Below are 13533 nucleotides of genomic sequence, written 5' to 3' on the forward strand. Positions count from 1 at the left end.
AACATAGGATTGTAAGCCAATAACTAGGTCTTTGTTTAGATCACCTATATATTTACCAATCATTTCTAAAGGATCATTAACAACAAATAGAATAGGGCGACCATCCAGTTGCCGCACGGCCTATAGCCAGATGGCAGCTGGGCGAACAGCTCGTCCCTCTGGGTGGACGGTATATGGCAATCTTTCAGCAATGCGCACTGCGCATGCCCGCAGAGTAATGCTGCAGCAAGATCTGGCACCGGCCGTGTACCTCGAACACAGCCGATGACAGATCTGTGTATTGGCCCTGATGCCAGTACCATGTGACCTGCTGTGACCAATCACAAACCTGAAAATTGGCCTGGGCAGGAAGGGGGTAAAAGTGTCCGGTATGGAGGTGGTTAAGTGGGTTCTTGTGGATTTTTGGGATCACATAGAAAGTAGGAATGTTATATGTATCAGTTTTGAGCATATCATTTTCCTCTTTAGTTAACAGGTTACCTTTATATGCCCAAATTATTTGTCAGGGTCCTGTCCACGGCAGAAGTTCTGGAAGATCTGGCATTTCTGCCAGTACCCTGCATGGCCGCAGAATCATGCATCAGCCTCAGTTTGGTACCAGATGGCCTTTATAAGGAGGCTCATCACTTCCTCAAGTTGCTGGATGATCTCTAGCTCCTTGTGCCCTGTTCCTGTTTCCTGTGACCTGTTTCCTGTGTTATTGTGACCTGTGATTTCCTGATACCGACTCAGCTTGCTCTTGGACCTGTCTACTCTATTTAACCCCTTAATTGACCTCGGCTTGGCTTACGGATACTCTCGCTCCTCCATGTATGACCTCGGCTATCCCATCTGACTACGTTTGCTCTGATTCCCACCTGGTACCTGACCTTGGCTTGAACCGGTTATCCAGTAAATGTCTAAATCCTGGAAGGGCTTGCATACCACGCACAGACGCCACCTGTCTGCAGACCTATCTCCGTGCATCAGCTGTGCTTCTAGGAGGACCACCAACCAGCACTCCTACAGGTGACCTGTGCAACTTTGGGCCTGACTCCCGCTGTCCCACTCTCAGGGGAGTCTGGAACTTAGCCACAAGAGAAGCCCTCTCTCCATTGGCCTCCATCACCAGGTACGTGATATTATTTTACGATTCAGAATATTAACTATTTTTGGAAATGGATTTTCAGATCATTTAATACAAGTTCTTAAATTGTTTAGTTGTCTTTTAATCTCATTTTCATAGTCATCACTAGAGATGAGCGAAGAAATGAAAAATTCGATTCGGCTGATTCGGCGAATTCCAGTGTGAAATTCGATTCGATGCGAATTTCTTCGCTACGAAGATGACTTATTTAAAGGGTTTCTAGGCTTCAGAGAGCCTTTAAATTAGTGCAGAACACTGTACCTTTAATTTAAATGCCCTTGGAGATGAGGAAGGAGAAGGAGAAGGATGAGAAGAAGGAGAAGGAGAAGGATGAGAAGAAGGAGAAGGAGAAGGATGAGAAGAAGGAGAAGGATGAGAAGAAGGAGAAGGATGAGAAGAAGGAGAAGGAGAAGGAGAAGGAGAAGGATGAGAAGAAGGAGAAGGATGAGAAGAAGGAGAAGGAGAAGGATGAGAAGAAGGAGAAGGATGAGAAGGAGAAGGATGAGAAGAAGAAGGATGAGAAGAAGGAGAAGGATGAGAAGAAGGAGAAGGAGAAGGATGAGAAGAAGTAGAAGGAGAAGGATGAGAAGAAAGAGAAGGATGAGAAGGAGAAGGATGAGAAGAAGAAGGATGAGAAGAAGGAGAAGGATGAGAAGAAGAAGGATGAGAAGAAGGAAAAGGATGAGAAGAAGAAGGATGAGAAGAAGGAGAAGGATGAGAAGAAGGAGAATGATGAGAAGAAGGAGAAGGATGATAAGAAGGAGAAGGAAGAGAAGAAGGAGAAGGAGAAGGATGAGAAGAAGGAGAAGGATGAGAAGAAGGAGAAGGATGAGAAGAAGGAGAAGGAGAAGGATGAGAAGAAGGAGAAGGAGAAGGATGAGAAGAAGGAGAAGGATGAGAAGAAGAAGGATGAGAAGAAGGATGAGAAGAAGGAGGAGAAGGATGAGAAGAAGAAGGATGAGAAGAAGGAGAAGGATGAGAAGAAGGAGAAGGATGAGAAGAAGGAGAAGGATGAGAAGAAGGAGAAGGATGAGAAGAAGGAGAAGGATGAGAAGAAGGAGAAGGAGAAGGATGAGAAGAAAAAGGATGAGAAGAAGGAGAAGGAGAAGGATGAGAAGAAGGAGAAGGATGAGAAGGAGAAGGAGAAGGATGAGAAGAAGGAGAAGGAGAAGGATGAGAAGAAGGAGAAGGATGAGAAGAAGGAGAAGGATGAGAAGAAGGAGAAGGAGAAGCAGAAGAAGAAGGATGAGAAGAAGGAGAAGGAGAAGGATGAGAAGAAGGAGAAGGAGAAGGATGAGAAGAAGGAGAAGGATGAGAAGAAGGATGAGCAGAAGGAGAAGGATGAGAAGAAGGAGAAGGATGAGAAGAAGGAGAAGGATGAGAAGAAGGATGAGAAGAAGGATGAGAAGAAGGAGAAGGATGAGAAGAAGGACAGTTCTGTGACAGTTTCTGTCTATTTCTGACAGTTCTGGGACATTCACTCCATACAGCGGTTTCAACCGCTGTATGGAGGGAATGTCATAGAACTGTCAGAAATAGACTATTAATGACAGTTCTGGGACTGTCCTTCAATGCAGCGGTTGAAACATTGTATGTATTTGTTTCCATAAATGGATCCATTTATGGAAACAAATACATACAATGTTTCAACCGCTGTATGGAAGGACAGTCCCACAACTGTCATTAATAGTCTATTTCTGACAGTTCCATGACATTCCCTCCATACAGCGGTTAAAACAGCTGTATGGAGTGAATGTCCCAGAACTGTCATAAATAGTCTATTTCTGACAGTTCTGGGACATTCACTCCATACAGCGGTTTCCGGCAAAAAGTGTATGTGCAGAGTTCCTCTATTCTGCAGATACACTTAGAGGAGCTCTGCAGATACACTTAGAGGAGCTCTGCACATACACTTTTTTCCGGTTTGGAATTATTCTTATTTTCATCCTACTTCTTCTTCTTCTTCTTCATCCTCATCCTCATCCTCTTCTTCTTCTGAGGATGAGGATGAGGATGAAGAAGAAGAAGAAGAAGAAGAAGTAGGATGAAAATAAGATTAATTCCAAGCCGGCAAAAAGTGTATGTGCAGAGCTCCTCTAAGTGTATCTGCAGAGCTCCTCTAAGTGTATCTGCAGAATAGAGGAACTCTGCACATACACTTTTTGCCGGCTTGGAATTATTCTTCTTTTCATCCTACTTCTTCTTCTTCTTCATCCTCAGAAGAAGAGGATGAGGATGAGGATGAAGAAGAAGAAGAAGAAGAAGAAGAAGAAGAAGAAGAAGAAGAAGTATAATGAAAAGAAGAATAATTCCATGCCGGAAAAAAGTGTATGTGCAGAGTTCCTCTATTTCTGACAGTTCTCTCACAACTTCTTCACATGTACAGTGGTTGAAACATCTGTATCCTAAATGTAAACTAATAGATACAATGTTTCAACCGCTAAACATGTGTTCCTTCTGTCAGAGAACTGTCAGAAATAGCGGAGCTCACTGCAGGGACACTTTTGCCGGCTGATCGGGAAATGTTCGATTCACGCACCCGAAGTAGGCAAAATTTCGGTTTCGACACGAATCGAATATTTCCTGAAATTCGACTCGAATTCCGGTTCGCCTAGTTCGATTCGCTCATCTCTAGTCATCACTATCCATAAGCACTACGTTACCTCCCTTATCACTTCTTTTAATGACTATTTACATGGCATTACGTAATTCACCGAGAGCAATTCTCTCATTTTTGGTTAAGTTATCGGGGCGATTTTTTCCCCAATTAATTTTCCGTAGATCTTTATGGACTAGGTCAAGAAAAAGACTAAGCCATTTTGAATCTGATTTAATATTGATACCATACTCATGAATGGGGTGATTCTTTATCTATAAATCATTCACTACTCATGTTGACGTCCCAGGATTCTTTCTTCATGTCACTCCTAAGACGTTAAAGAGATATCGGTCGATTGAGGTTGGAAACATATTGACAATTCTTCACATCTGCAAGCCATTCATGATGATGATGAGATATGATGAAGGTAATACATATTTTAGAATCTAGTCTTTTCCTCTACACAGCATCAATAACATATATTTTGAATCTGATTTAATATTGATACCATACTCATGAATGTGGTGATTCTTTATTGATAAATCATTCACTACTCATGTTGACTTCCCAGGATTCTTTCTACATGTCACTCCTATATCCAGAATTGATGACCATACAAATGAGGTGACAAGGTGTATCCTCCTACAGTCATGTCATTATTGGAGTCCAGGTTACTATATGATCGAGATTCCTGATATCTACATGCTATTCATATTTTGAAGATTTATATCCTTTATGCTAATAGGAGGACATCTTCTTCATTGAAAACAGATCATAAGATATTCTCTCTTTATACATGTCCGATCACGGACTTTACTGGGGTATAAATCTTACTATATATCTTAGTATCCATTTATGATCTCTTTTTTCATTCAATTAATATGCTTATGTTATTTATTTTAGATTTAGCAATATATTGCCATTAACAGATGTCGCTCCCTAAAGATATATCAGCCGGTTGAGGCTGGAAACATATTGACAATTCTTCATATCTGCAAGCCATTCATGATGATGATGATGATGAAGGAAATACATGTTTTAGATTCTAAAGTCTTTTCCTCTATAGATCATCAACAACATGTATTTTGAATCTGATTTAATATTGATACCATACTAATGAATGTGGTGAATCTTTATTTATAAATCATTCACTACTCATGTTGACTTCCCAGGATTCTTTCTATATGTCACTCCTATATCCAGAATTGATGACCATACAAATGAGGTGACGACATGTATCCTCCTACAGTCATGTCATTATTGGAAGTCAGCGAGGAACACTAATTGTGAAAGCAGAATCACAGATCATATTGGAAGTAGACTTTCCATACACACTACAACCCCTCCTAGATGAAGATCTTTTTTTATTCATATCCTTCAGTTTCCCAGCCATGCACTTCATCACCATGATTCAGCTAAGTGTACACGCAGGACGTGTTTTTGTTTTTAACTCACTGTTTTGATTGACTATGTGTTCACCATGTCATATGCCCACCTTTTCAGAGGATGCTAGTGATTATAATAAAGAAATGATTTGCATCTATTACTGATGTGTTTGTTTACATTGGATGTAAAATACCATCTTTTTTTGCAGTTTGCTCTAGTCAACTGCTTACCTTTTCTTACTGCGATGCACCCCACCTATAAACTGGTCCTGCAGACAGAAGGTTTTTTGATGCGGCTTTATGGTGCCTGCAAGGACCTGAAACCTGATTTGATTTGTAATTTTATGTTTTGTTATTTCAAATTTTGTATGTCATTTATAATAAATGTTTTTTCTTTTTTTTGGTGAGCTATAGAATGGTGGAGTTGGGATGATGGTCAGATGGTGGAGTTGGGATGATGGTCAGATGGTGGAGTTGGGATGATGGTCAGATGGTGGAGTTGGGATGATGGTCTATCCTGGTCAAGAAAATGAAGAAGATATGAGAGATCACATGAGTGTGCAAACGCGAGTGGTTTTCTTTCTTTTTGGTGAGCTATAGAATGGTGGAGTTGGGATGATGGTCAGATGGTGGAGTTGGGATGATGGTCAGATGGTGGAGTTGGGATGATGGTCTATCCTGGTCGAGAAAATGAAGAAGATATGAGAGATCACATGAGTGTACAAACGCGAGTGGTTTTCTTTATTTTTGGTGAGCTATAGAATGGTGGAGTTGGGATGATGGTCAGATGGTGGAGTTGGGATGATGGTCAGATGGTGGAGTTGGGATGATGGTCAGATGGTGGAGTTGGGATGATGGTCTATCCTGGTCAAGAAAATGAAGAAGATATGAGAGATCACATGAGTGTACAAACGCGAGTGGTTTTCTTTATTTTTGGTGAGCTATAGAATTGTGGAGTTGGGATGATGGTCAGATGGTGGAGTTGGGATGATGGTCAGATGGTGGAGTTGGGATGATGGTCTATCCTGGTCAAGAAAATGAAGAAGATATGAGAGATCACATGAGTGTACAAACGCAAGTGGTTTTCTTTATTTTTGGTGAGCTATAAAATGGTGGAGTTGGGATGATGGTCAGATGGTGGAGTTGGGATGATGGTCAGATGGTGGAGTTGGGATGATGGTCTATCCTGGTCAAGAAAATGAAGAAGATATGAGAGATCACATGAGTGTGCAAACGCGAGTGGTTTCCTTTCTTTTTGGTGAGCTATAGAATGGTGGAGTTGGGATGATGGTCAGATGGTGGAGTTGGGATGATGGTCAGATGGTGGAGTTGGGATGATGGTCTATCCTGGTCAAGAAAATGAAGAAGATATGAGAGATCACATGAGTGTACAAACGCGAGTGGTTTTCTTTATTTTTGGTGAGCTATAGAATGGTGGAGTTGGGATGATGGTCAGATGGTGGAGTTGGGATGATGGTCAGATGGTGGAGTTGGGATGATGGTCAGATGGGAGTTGACCTCTGATCTACCCTGGTCAAGGAAGTGAAGAAGATATGAGAGATCACATGAGTGTTCAAATGCAATCACAGAATCTGTTTAGCCAATCATACACCGATGCCTGATTTGTTCCTAGATTGCTGTGTGTAGAACATCCAAATAACGCTGATTTTGTGTCTTTTAATATTGAGGGGGTACTACTAGGGGCTTTAGCCCTCTGCTCGCAGAAAACGGGTCACAGGAGTGCAGAATGAACCTGCACTCCTGTGATTCAAAGGAGAACCAAAGCCAAAGTAGCTTTGGCTATACTTCTCCTTTAATTAAAGATTTCTGAGACTTTATGTAAAGTCTTGAACTATTGCAAGTTCTCTCAGCTGAAGACACGCAAATCCTGGAATACAATTCAAGTAACACTGTACTTCTCAATAGAGTTCTCAAATAAGAGAAATACGCATTTCTGCCACTAGACGGCACTACAGGGGAAAGGATCTAGTTTAGTCTTCTTTAATCAAAGATTTCTGAGATTTTAAACTTTACATAAAATACCGTCTTTTTTTGCAGTTTGCTCTAGTCAACTACTAACGTTTTGCTAATATTCGTTTTTTAATCCACACCTCAATATAGGGCGAGTCAGAGAAATGGGTGGTTACACCCTGTATGTTGGCATTTTCTCTTTTTGTTAATGCATCGCAGTAAGGCTGCAATAACCCACACAGTCCAAGTGTCATGAAACAACCTGCATTGAAATGATGCAAAAACAGTTCACAATATACCCGGGGGGAAGACAGCCCAACTGGGAACACTCACGGGTCCAAGGGCATGTAGAGATCAGGTTTCAGTCAAACTGACAGCGCCTGTTAGGAGGGGCAGAATGCAGCCTGGCCATCGACTGTCCTAGTGGGAAGATGTCCAGAGAAGTTGCGAGCCTTACGCTTTCCCTCCTCATCAGGAACCTTTTCCTGCCTCCAGTTTTGTCCCCACCAGGCGGGTTACCTGTCCCTACTCTACCCACTCGCAAAATATGTGCCAAGCCTGGGAGTCGGGGCCTTTAATAGGCTCTACCTGACCCAAGATAGCTTCTAGAGTCACATGGGACAGCAGCATCCAATTGGATAGCTTCCGCAATGACCCAGGGAACCATTAGCAAACCATGTTCCTCTTGACTTCCTCTCCAGCTGCAATGCCGCTGGGGAAGAGCACCACCTACAGTTGAGCAAATAGACTGCACCTGCCTACAAATTAGTTAAAGCGGAGTTCCACTTAAAAAATAAAAAATAAAAGTCAGCAGCTACAAAAACTGTAGCTGCTGACTTTTAAAATACAACCACTTACCTGCCCCTCGGTCCAGCAGTGTCCTCACCACAGCTGGTTTCACCGACTGTCTTCTCTCCCTGGCGCTGGCATTTTCAGTGTGCGCACCTGGCTGTGACAGCTTGCAGCTTTACAGCCGGGTGCCAACTGCGCATGTGCGAGAAGCACTGTGCTTTGTGAATGGCCCTGCAGTCTTCTGGGACCTGTCACATGTCTCAGAAGACTACGGGGAGGGAGGGACAACTTCCGCTTCTGATCACCTAGGTAATCGCAGTGGAAGTGGGAGCGGGTACCTGTCAAATTTGGGTACCCGCTCCCCAAAGGTGCCAATCCTTAATGGGGAGCAGGGGACAAAGGCTTCAAGTGAAACTTCCCCTTTTGGGTTGAGCTCCGCTTTAAATGATGCCTCCAGCCCCAAAACACCACCTCATTTGATCTCATACATATGCTGGTCTACAACTGCCTGGTCACTATGAGTTGACCAGACCAACTAGAGGATGTAATACCGATGTTGGGTCCCTACCATTTTCTCCAAAACACAGGATATCACCATAGGTTTCTATGGAAACAATAGACTCCAAAGCAAAAATAGATCCTCACCAGTAACAGTAGATCCCCCAGCAGCCAGCATAAATAGACCTTCCAGCACAGCCCAACACCCCTTGCCATTACATACATTCAGTGCAGGAGATGCCAGAAAAAAAAGCCCAGTCACGGTTTTGTTTTTTATGTATGGGAAAATACATTGCTGACCACAGAGGAGCTCTCAGGTCTCACTACCTCTTCCCCTCTGGCTAGAGGGACCACAGGACAGAGTTCCTCTGCCTGCAGAGACAGCATGAAGGAGGATGCCGAGTCTGCCTGGAGGAGCGCACAGAAAGCAGGTAACCCAGGAATGGATGAGGGGGAACACTGTGGGTACAGAATTATCAGATCTGACATTGGGGGGGCAATGATGTGCCCAAACCCAGAGTGACCAATTACAGATCAGCTACTGTGAGGGTTGGGTAACTGATGGAGGTTATTACTAGACTCTGCTCCTTGGACTTCACCAGAATTCTACTGATGGGTAGAATGTACTTAATATTTGGGTAGATCATATCTCACTATGAATTAGACCCTCTGTGATCCCCATCGTTTATATCATTTGGAAGGTTTTCTGTCCATGAGCTCAGAGCCTCCGTATCTAATATTCCCACAAGAGCTGGAGTAGCAGAAGGTACAACGTCTATGAAGAGTCCAAAGTTGTTCCCTTCTTAGTAAATGTGCCGTTTGTCCAGTTCCCACCAACATCTGGTAAGGTAACTAAACATGGATTCAGCAGGATATCGGGAAGAGCCACACTAACCTTATGTTTGCTATAATTTCATCCAACCGAAAATACCTTAAATGTCCTCATTGTGAAAACGGGATTTACAAAATGGATTTGTATGTGATGTCATCCAAACACCCTCACTCTTCACCTCCATCAACCCCAAGCCCTCCCTGAATCTCTGAATCCAAATATCTTACCCAAAGCACCATCGTCCAGGAAAACACAAAATTTAAACGGGATTAAACCCAACACCAGAAATGTCATATATGGCAGGTTTTTTTTAATGAGCTGGTATTGCCAATCCATCATCACCGCATCCCTATGAGATAAGTCCAAAAAGATATGAAAAGGTATGTGGGACTTCTAAGGTGCTCCCATACCCTCAGGAAAAATACTCAGGCATACAAGAATAGAATAAATATATATATACCGTATTTGCCGGCGTATAAGACGACTTTTTGACCCTTGAAAATCTTCTCAAAAGTCGGGGGTCATCTTATACGCCGGTACACGTCAGGGAGCACTTTTTAGGGGGGCCGCCGTCCCCCCCCTTCTGACGGAAGGGACACCAAGTACAGGGGCGGGCAGAGGGCTGCAGTCTCTTACCTGGCTCCCACGACGATCCATCCAGGAAGCGCTGCTCCTTCAGTCACTCCGGCCACTCCCTCACTCCTGCCGCTCGGCTCCGCCTCCTCACAGGCGGCCAATCACGGGCGAGGAGGCGGAGCCGAGTGGACCCGCAAAAATTGAGTGAGGGTAAGTGTGCAGTGCAGAGGTGCTGCTGCAACCACATATGCTGGCTGCTGCAGCACCATACTAGAACAGGAGTCAGCAAGTGTCATTGGTGTCAGTGGGAGGAATAGTGCCCCATCATTGGTGTCAATGGGAGGAATAGTGCCCCATCATTGGTATCAGTGGGAGGAATAGTGCCCCATCATTGGTATCAGTGGGAGGAATAGTGCCCCATCATTGGTATCAGTGGGGGGAATAGTGCCCCATCATTGGTGTCAGTGGGAGGAATAGTGCCCCATCATTGGTGTCAGTGGGAGGAATAGTGCCCCATCATTGGTGTCAGTGGGAGGAATAGTGCCCCATCATTGGTGTCAGTGGGAGGAATAGCGCCCCATCATCGGTGTCAGTGTGAGGAATAGTGCCCCATCATTGGTGTCAGTGGGAGGAATAGTGCCCCATCATTGGTGTCAGTGGGGGGAATAGTGCCCCATCATTGGTGTTAGTGGGAGGAATAGTGCCCCATCATTGGTATCAGTGGGAGGAATAGTGCCCCATCATTGGTGTCAGAGCAACGAATCATGCCCCATCATTGGTGTCAGTGGCAGGAATAGCACCCCATCATTGCTGTCCGTGGGAGGAATAGCGCCCCATCATTGGTATCAGTGGGAGGAATAGTGCCCCATCATTGGTATCAGTGGGAGGAATAGTGCCCCATCATTGGTGTCAGTGGGAGGAATAGTGCCCCATCATTGGTATCAGTGGGAGGAATAGTGCCCCATCATTGGTGTCAGTGGGAGAAATAGTACCCCATCATTGGTGTCAGTGGGAGGAATAGTGCCCCATCATTGGTGTCAGTGGGAGGAATAGTGCCCCATCATTGGTGTCAGTGGGAGGAATAATGCCCCATCATTGGTATCAGTGGGAGGAATAGTGCCCCATCATTGGTGTCAGTGGGAGGAAGCGTGCCCCATCATTGGTATCAGTGGGAGGGAGCGTGCCCCATCATTGGTATCAGTGGGAGGGAGCGTGCCCCATCATTGGTATCAGTGGGAGGAAGCGTGCCCCATCATTGGTATCAGTGGGAGGAATAGTGCCCCATCATTGGTATCAGTGGGAGGAATAGTGCCCCCATCATTGGTATCAGTGGGAGGGAGCGTGCCCCATCATTGGTATCAGTGGGAGGAATAGTGCCCCCATCATTGGTGTCAGTGGGAGGGAGCGTGCCCCATCATTGGTATCAGTGGGAGGAATAGTGCCCCATCATTGGTATCAGTGGGAGGGAGCGTGCCCCATCATTGGTATCAGTGGGAGGAATAGTGCCCCCATCATTGGTGTCAGTGGGAGGAATAGTGCCCCATCATTGGTATCAGTGGGAGGGAGCGTGCCCCATCATTGGTATCAGTGGGAGGAAGCGTGCCCCACCATTGGTGTCAGTGGGAGGAATAGTGCCCCATCATTGGTATCAGTGGGAGGAAGCGTGCCCCACCATTGGAATACCATACCGTATTGAAATCAAATCTGATGTTTTTTAATTTTTGGTGTGCGTTGGAAGAGGGGTAGTCTTATACGGCGAGTATAGCCCAAACACTATATTTTAACAGGAAAAGTAGGGGGTCGTCTTATACGCCGTCAAATACGGTATATATATATATACACACATATATATAACTATCAGATTTTGTTACATAGTGAAAACCATAAAAACATAAATAACAATCCTCGCCTAAAGCCATTTGGTGGCAATATCAAGCCTTCAGTATAGTGAACCCATAAACACCTTTCTCGTTGAAAGTTAATATATTGATAACATAGAGTCACTCAGTGGAGAGAAAGTAGAATTTAGGAAGGTGATACGATGGTTAAAACCAACACGTTTCGCCAAATGGACTTCTTCAGGGTTCAAAAGAGGAGGAAACACTACAAATACAGAAGGAATCATAAGACACAGTGCAAACAAATCATCATCTATATTTACATATGTTGCCAATAGTTTTTGACATCATATATTGTCAGAGGAAACAAAGTATGAATATTGACGTAGCTACAGTAGTCATATGTATGGCAGCTTATTGATCATTCCATGTGGCGGCTGCGTTAGCTTTCTTTTTTTAGTCTTTTTTCCCTCTGTTTACACCTGCTGATCTGGCCAGTAACACACCCCCTGTATTAGAGCGCCTCCACTCTGGATGAAGGAGCATAGCAGCATTGTCAGTCTGGGGGGAGGGGAGTGTTAGATGTACTAGCAAATTTAGATACGCTAGCAAAAAGAAGCCAAACTCCAGATCACACTTTATTAGCAGTTACAGCAATCAGTTTTGTTTTTTTTTTTGAATAATTTTACATAAAAAAATAAAATCCGATCATTGCATAAGCAGTGGGAAATGGTTTGTCTCATTCCTGTAACTGATACAATCTGCAGGAGAGATTGTTTTTTTGAAAAACAAAAGACCTCCTTATCCAAGTCCAACCACTCCACCAAGGCACTCCAACCCGAATATTAGCCAAGGTTCTTTTAGCTAACCAGCCTCTTTCAGTCCAAACCCTTTACTCAACTCAAACACCAACACTCAGGGGCAGACTGACAACTCATGGGGCCCCCGGGCAATAGGGGATCATGGGGCCCCTGTGTCCTTGCCCAAACTCAAAAAAGCCTATGAAAAAGGTACCAGGGGCATCTCATGGGGCCCCCTACTGACCCCAGGCCCTTGGGCAGTGCCAAAGTTTCCAAATGGTCAGTCCACCCCTGCACACTATATTGCCAAAAGCCTTTCCACACACATCACCTTTAATGGCCTCCCAGTCTTAGTCCGTAGGGTTCAATATTGAGTTGCCCCGCCCTTTCCACACACATGACCTTTAATAGCCCCCCAGTCTTAGTCCGTAGGGTTCAATATTGAGTTGCCCCGCCCTCTCCACGCACATGACCTTTAATGGCCCCCCCAGTCTTAGTCCGTAGGGTTCAGTATTGAGTTGGCCCCGCCCTTCCCACACACATGACCTTTAATGGCCTCCCAATCTTAGTCCGTAGGGATCAATATGGAGTTGGCCCCACCCTTTGCAGCTATAAGAGCTTCAACTCTTCTGGGAACCACAAGGTTTAGGAGGGTGTCTATGGGAAAGTTGGACCATTCTTCCAGAAACACATTTGTCAGGTCAGGCACTGATGTCGGGGGAGGAGGCCTGGCTCGCAGTCTCCGCTCTAATTCATCCCAAAGGTGTTCTATGGGGTTGAGGTCAGGACTCTGTGCAGGACAGTCAAGTTCCTCCACCCCAAACTGGCTCCTCCATGTCTTTATGAACATTGCTTTGTGCACTGGTGCGCAGGTCATGTTGGAACAGGAAGGGGCCATCCCCAAACTCTTCCCACAAAGTTGTGAGCAGGAAATTGTCCCAAATTTTGCCTTAAGAATTCCCTTCACTGGAACTAGGGGAGCAAGCCCAACCCCTGAAAAACACCCCCACACCATAATCCCCCCTCCACCAAACTTTACAATTGGCACAATGCAGTCAGGCAAGTTCAATTCTCCTGGCCACCGCCAAACCCAGACACATCTATCAGATTGCCAGA

The 13533-nt window shown here is 44.6% G+C and overlaps 1 protein-coding gene across 1 annotated transcript in view; it reads left to right on the forward strand.

Annotated features, from left to right (window-relative positions):
- Positions 1 to 4032: 4032 nt before the first annotated feature.
- Positions 4033 to 13533, forward strand: part of LOC149438524 (uncharacterized) — a gene marked incomplete at its 5' end in the record, with an annotated part of 37702 nt that continues 28201 nt past the window's right edge. Inside the window, 2 exons of the mRNA XM_089659760.1 lie at positions 4033 to 4152; positions 8677 to 8802. Coding sequence (XP_089515886.1) covers positions 4033 to 4152; positions 8677 to 8802 — 246 coding nt within the window. The remainder of the gene's footprint in view (positions 4153 to 8676; positions 8803 to 13533) is intronic.

Source organism: Staurois parvus, unplaced genomic scaffold (assembly GCF_062004578.1).
Source record: "Staurois parvus isolate SC_StPar_1 unplaced genomic scaffold, SC_StPar_1.0 ptg001182l, whole genome shotgun sequence".
NCBI classification, from domain to species: Eukaryota; Metazoa; Chordata; class Amphibia; order Anura; family Ranidae; genus Staurois; species Staurois parvus.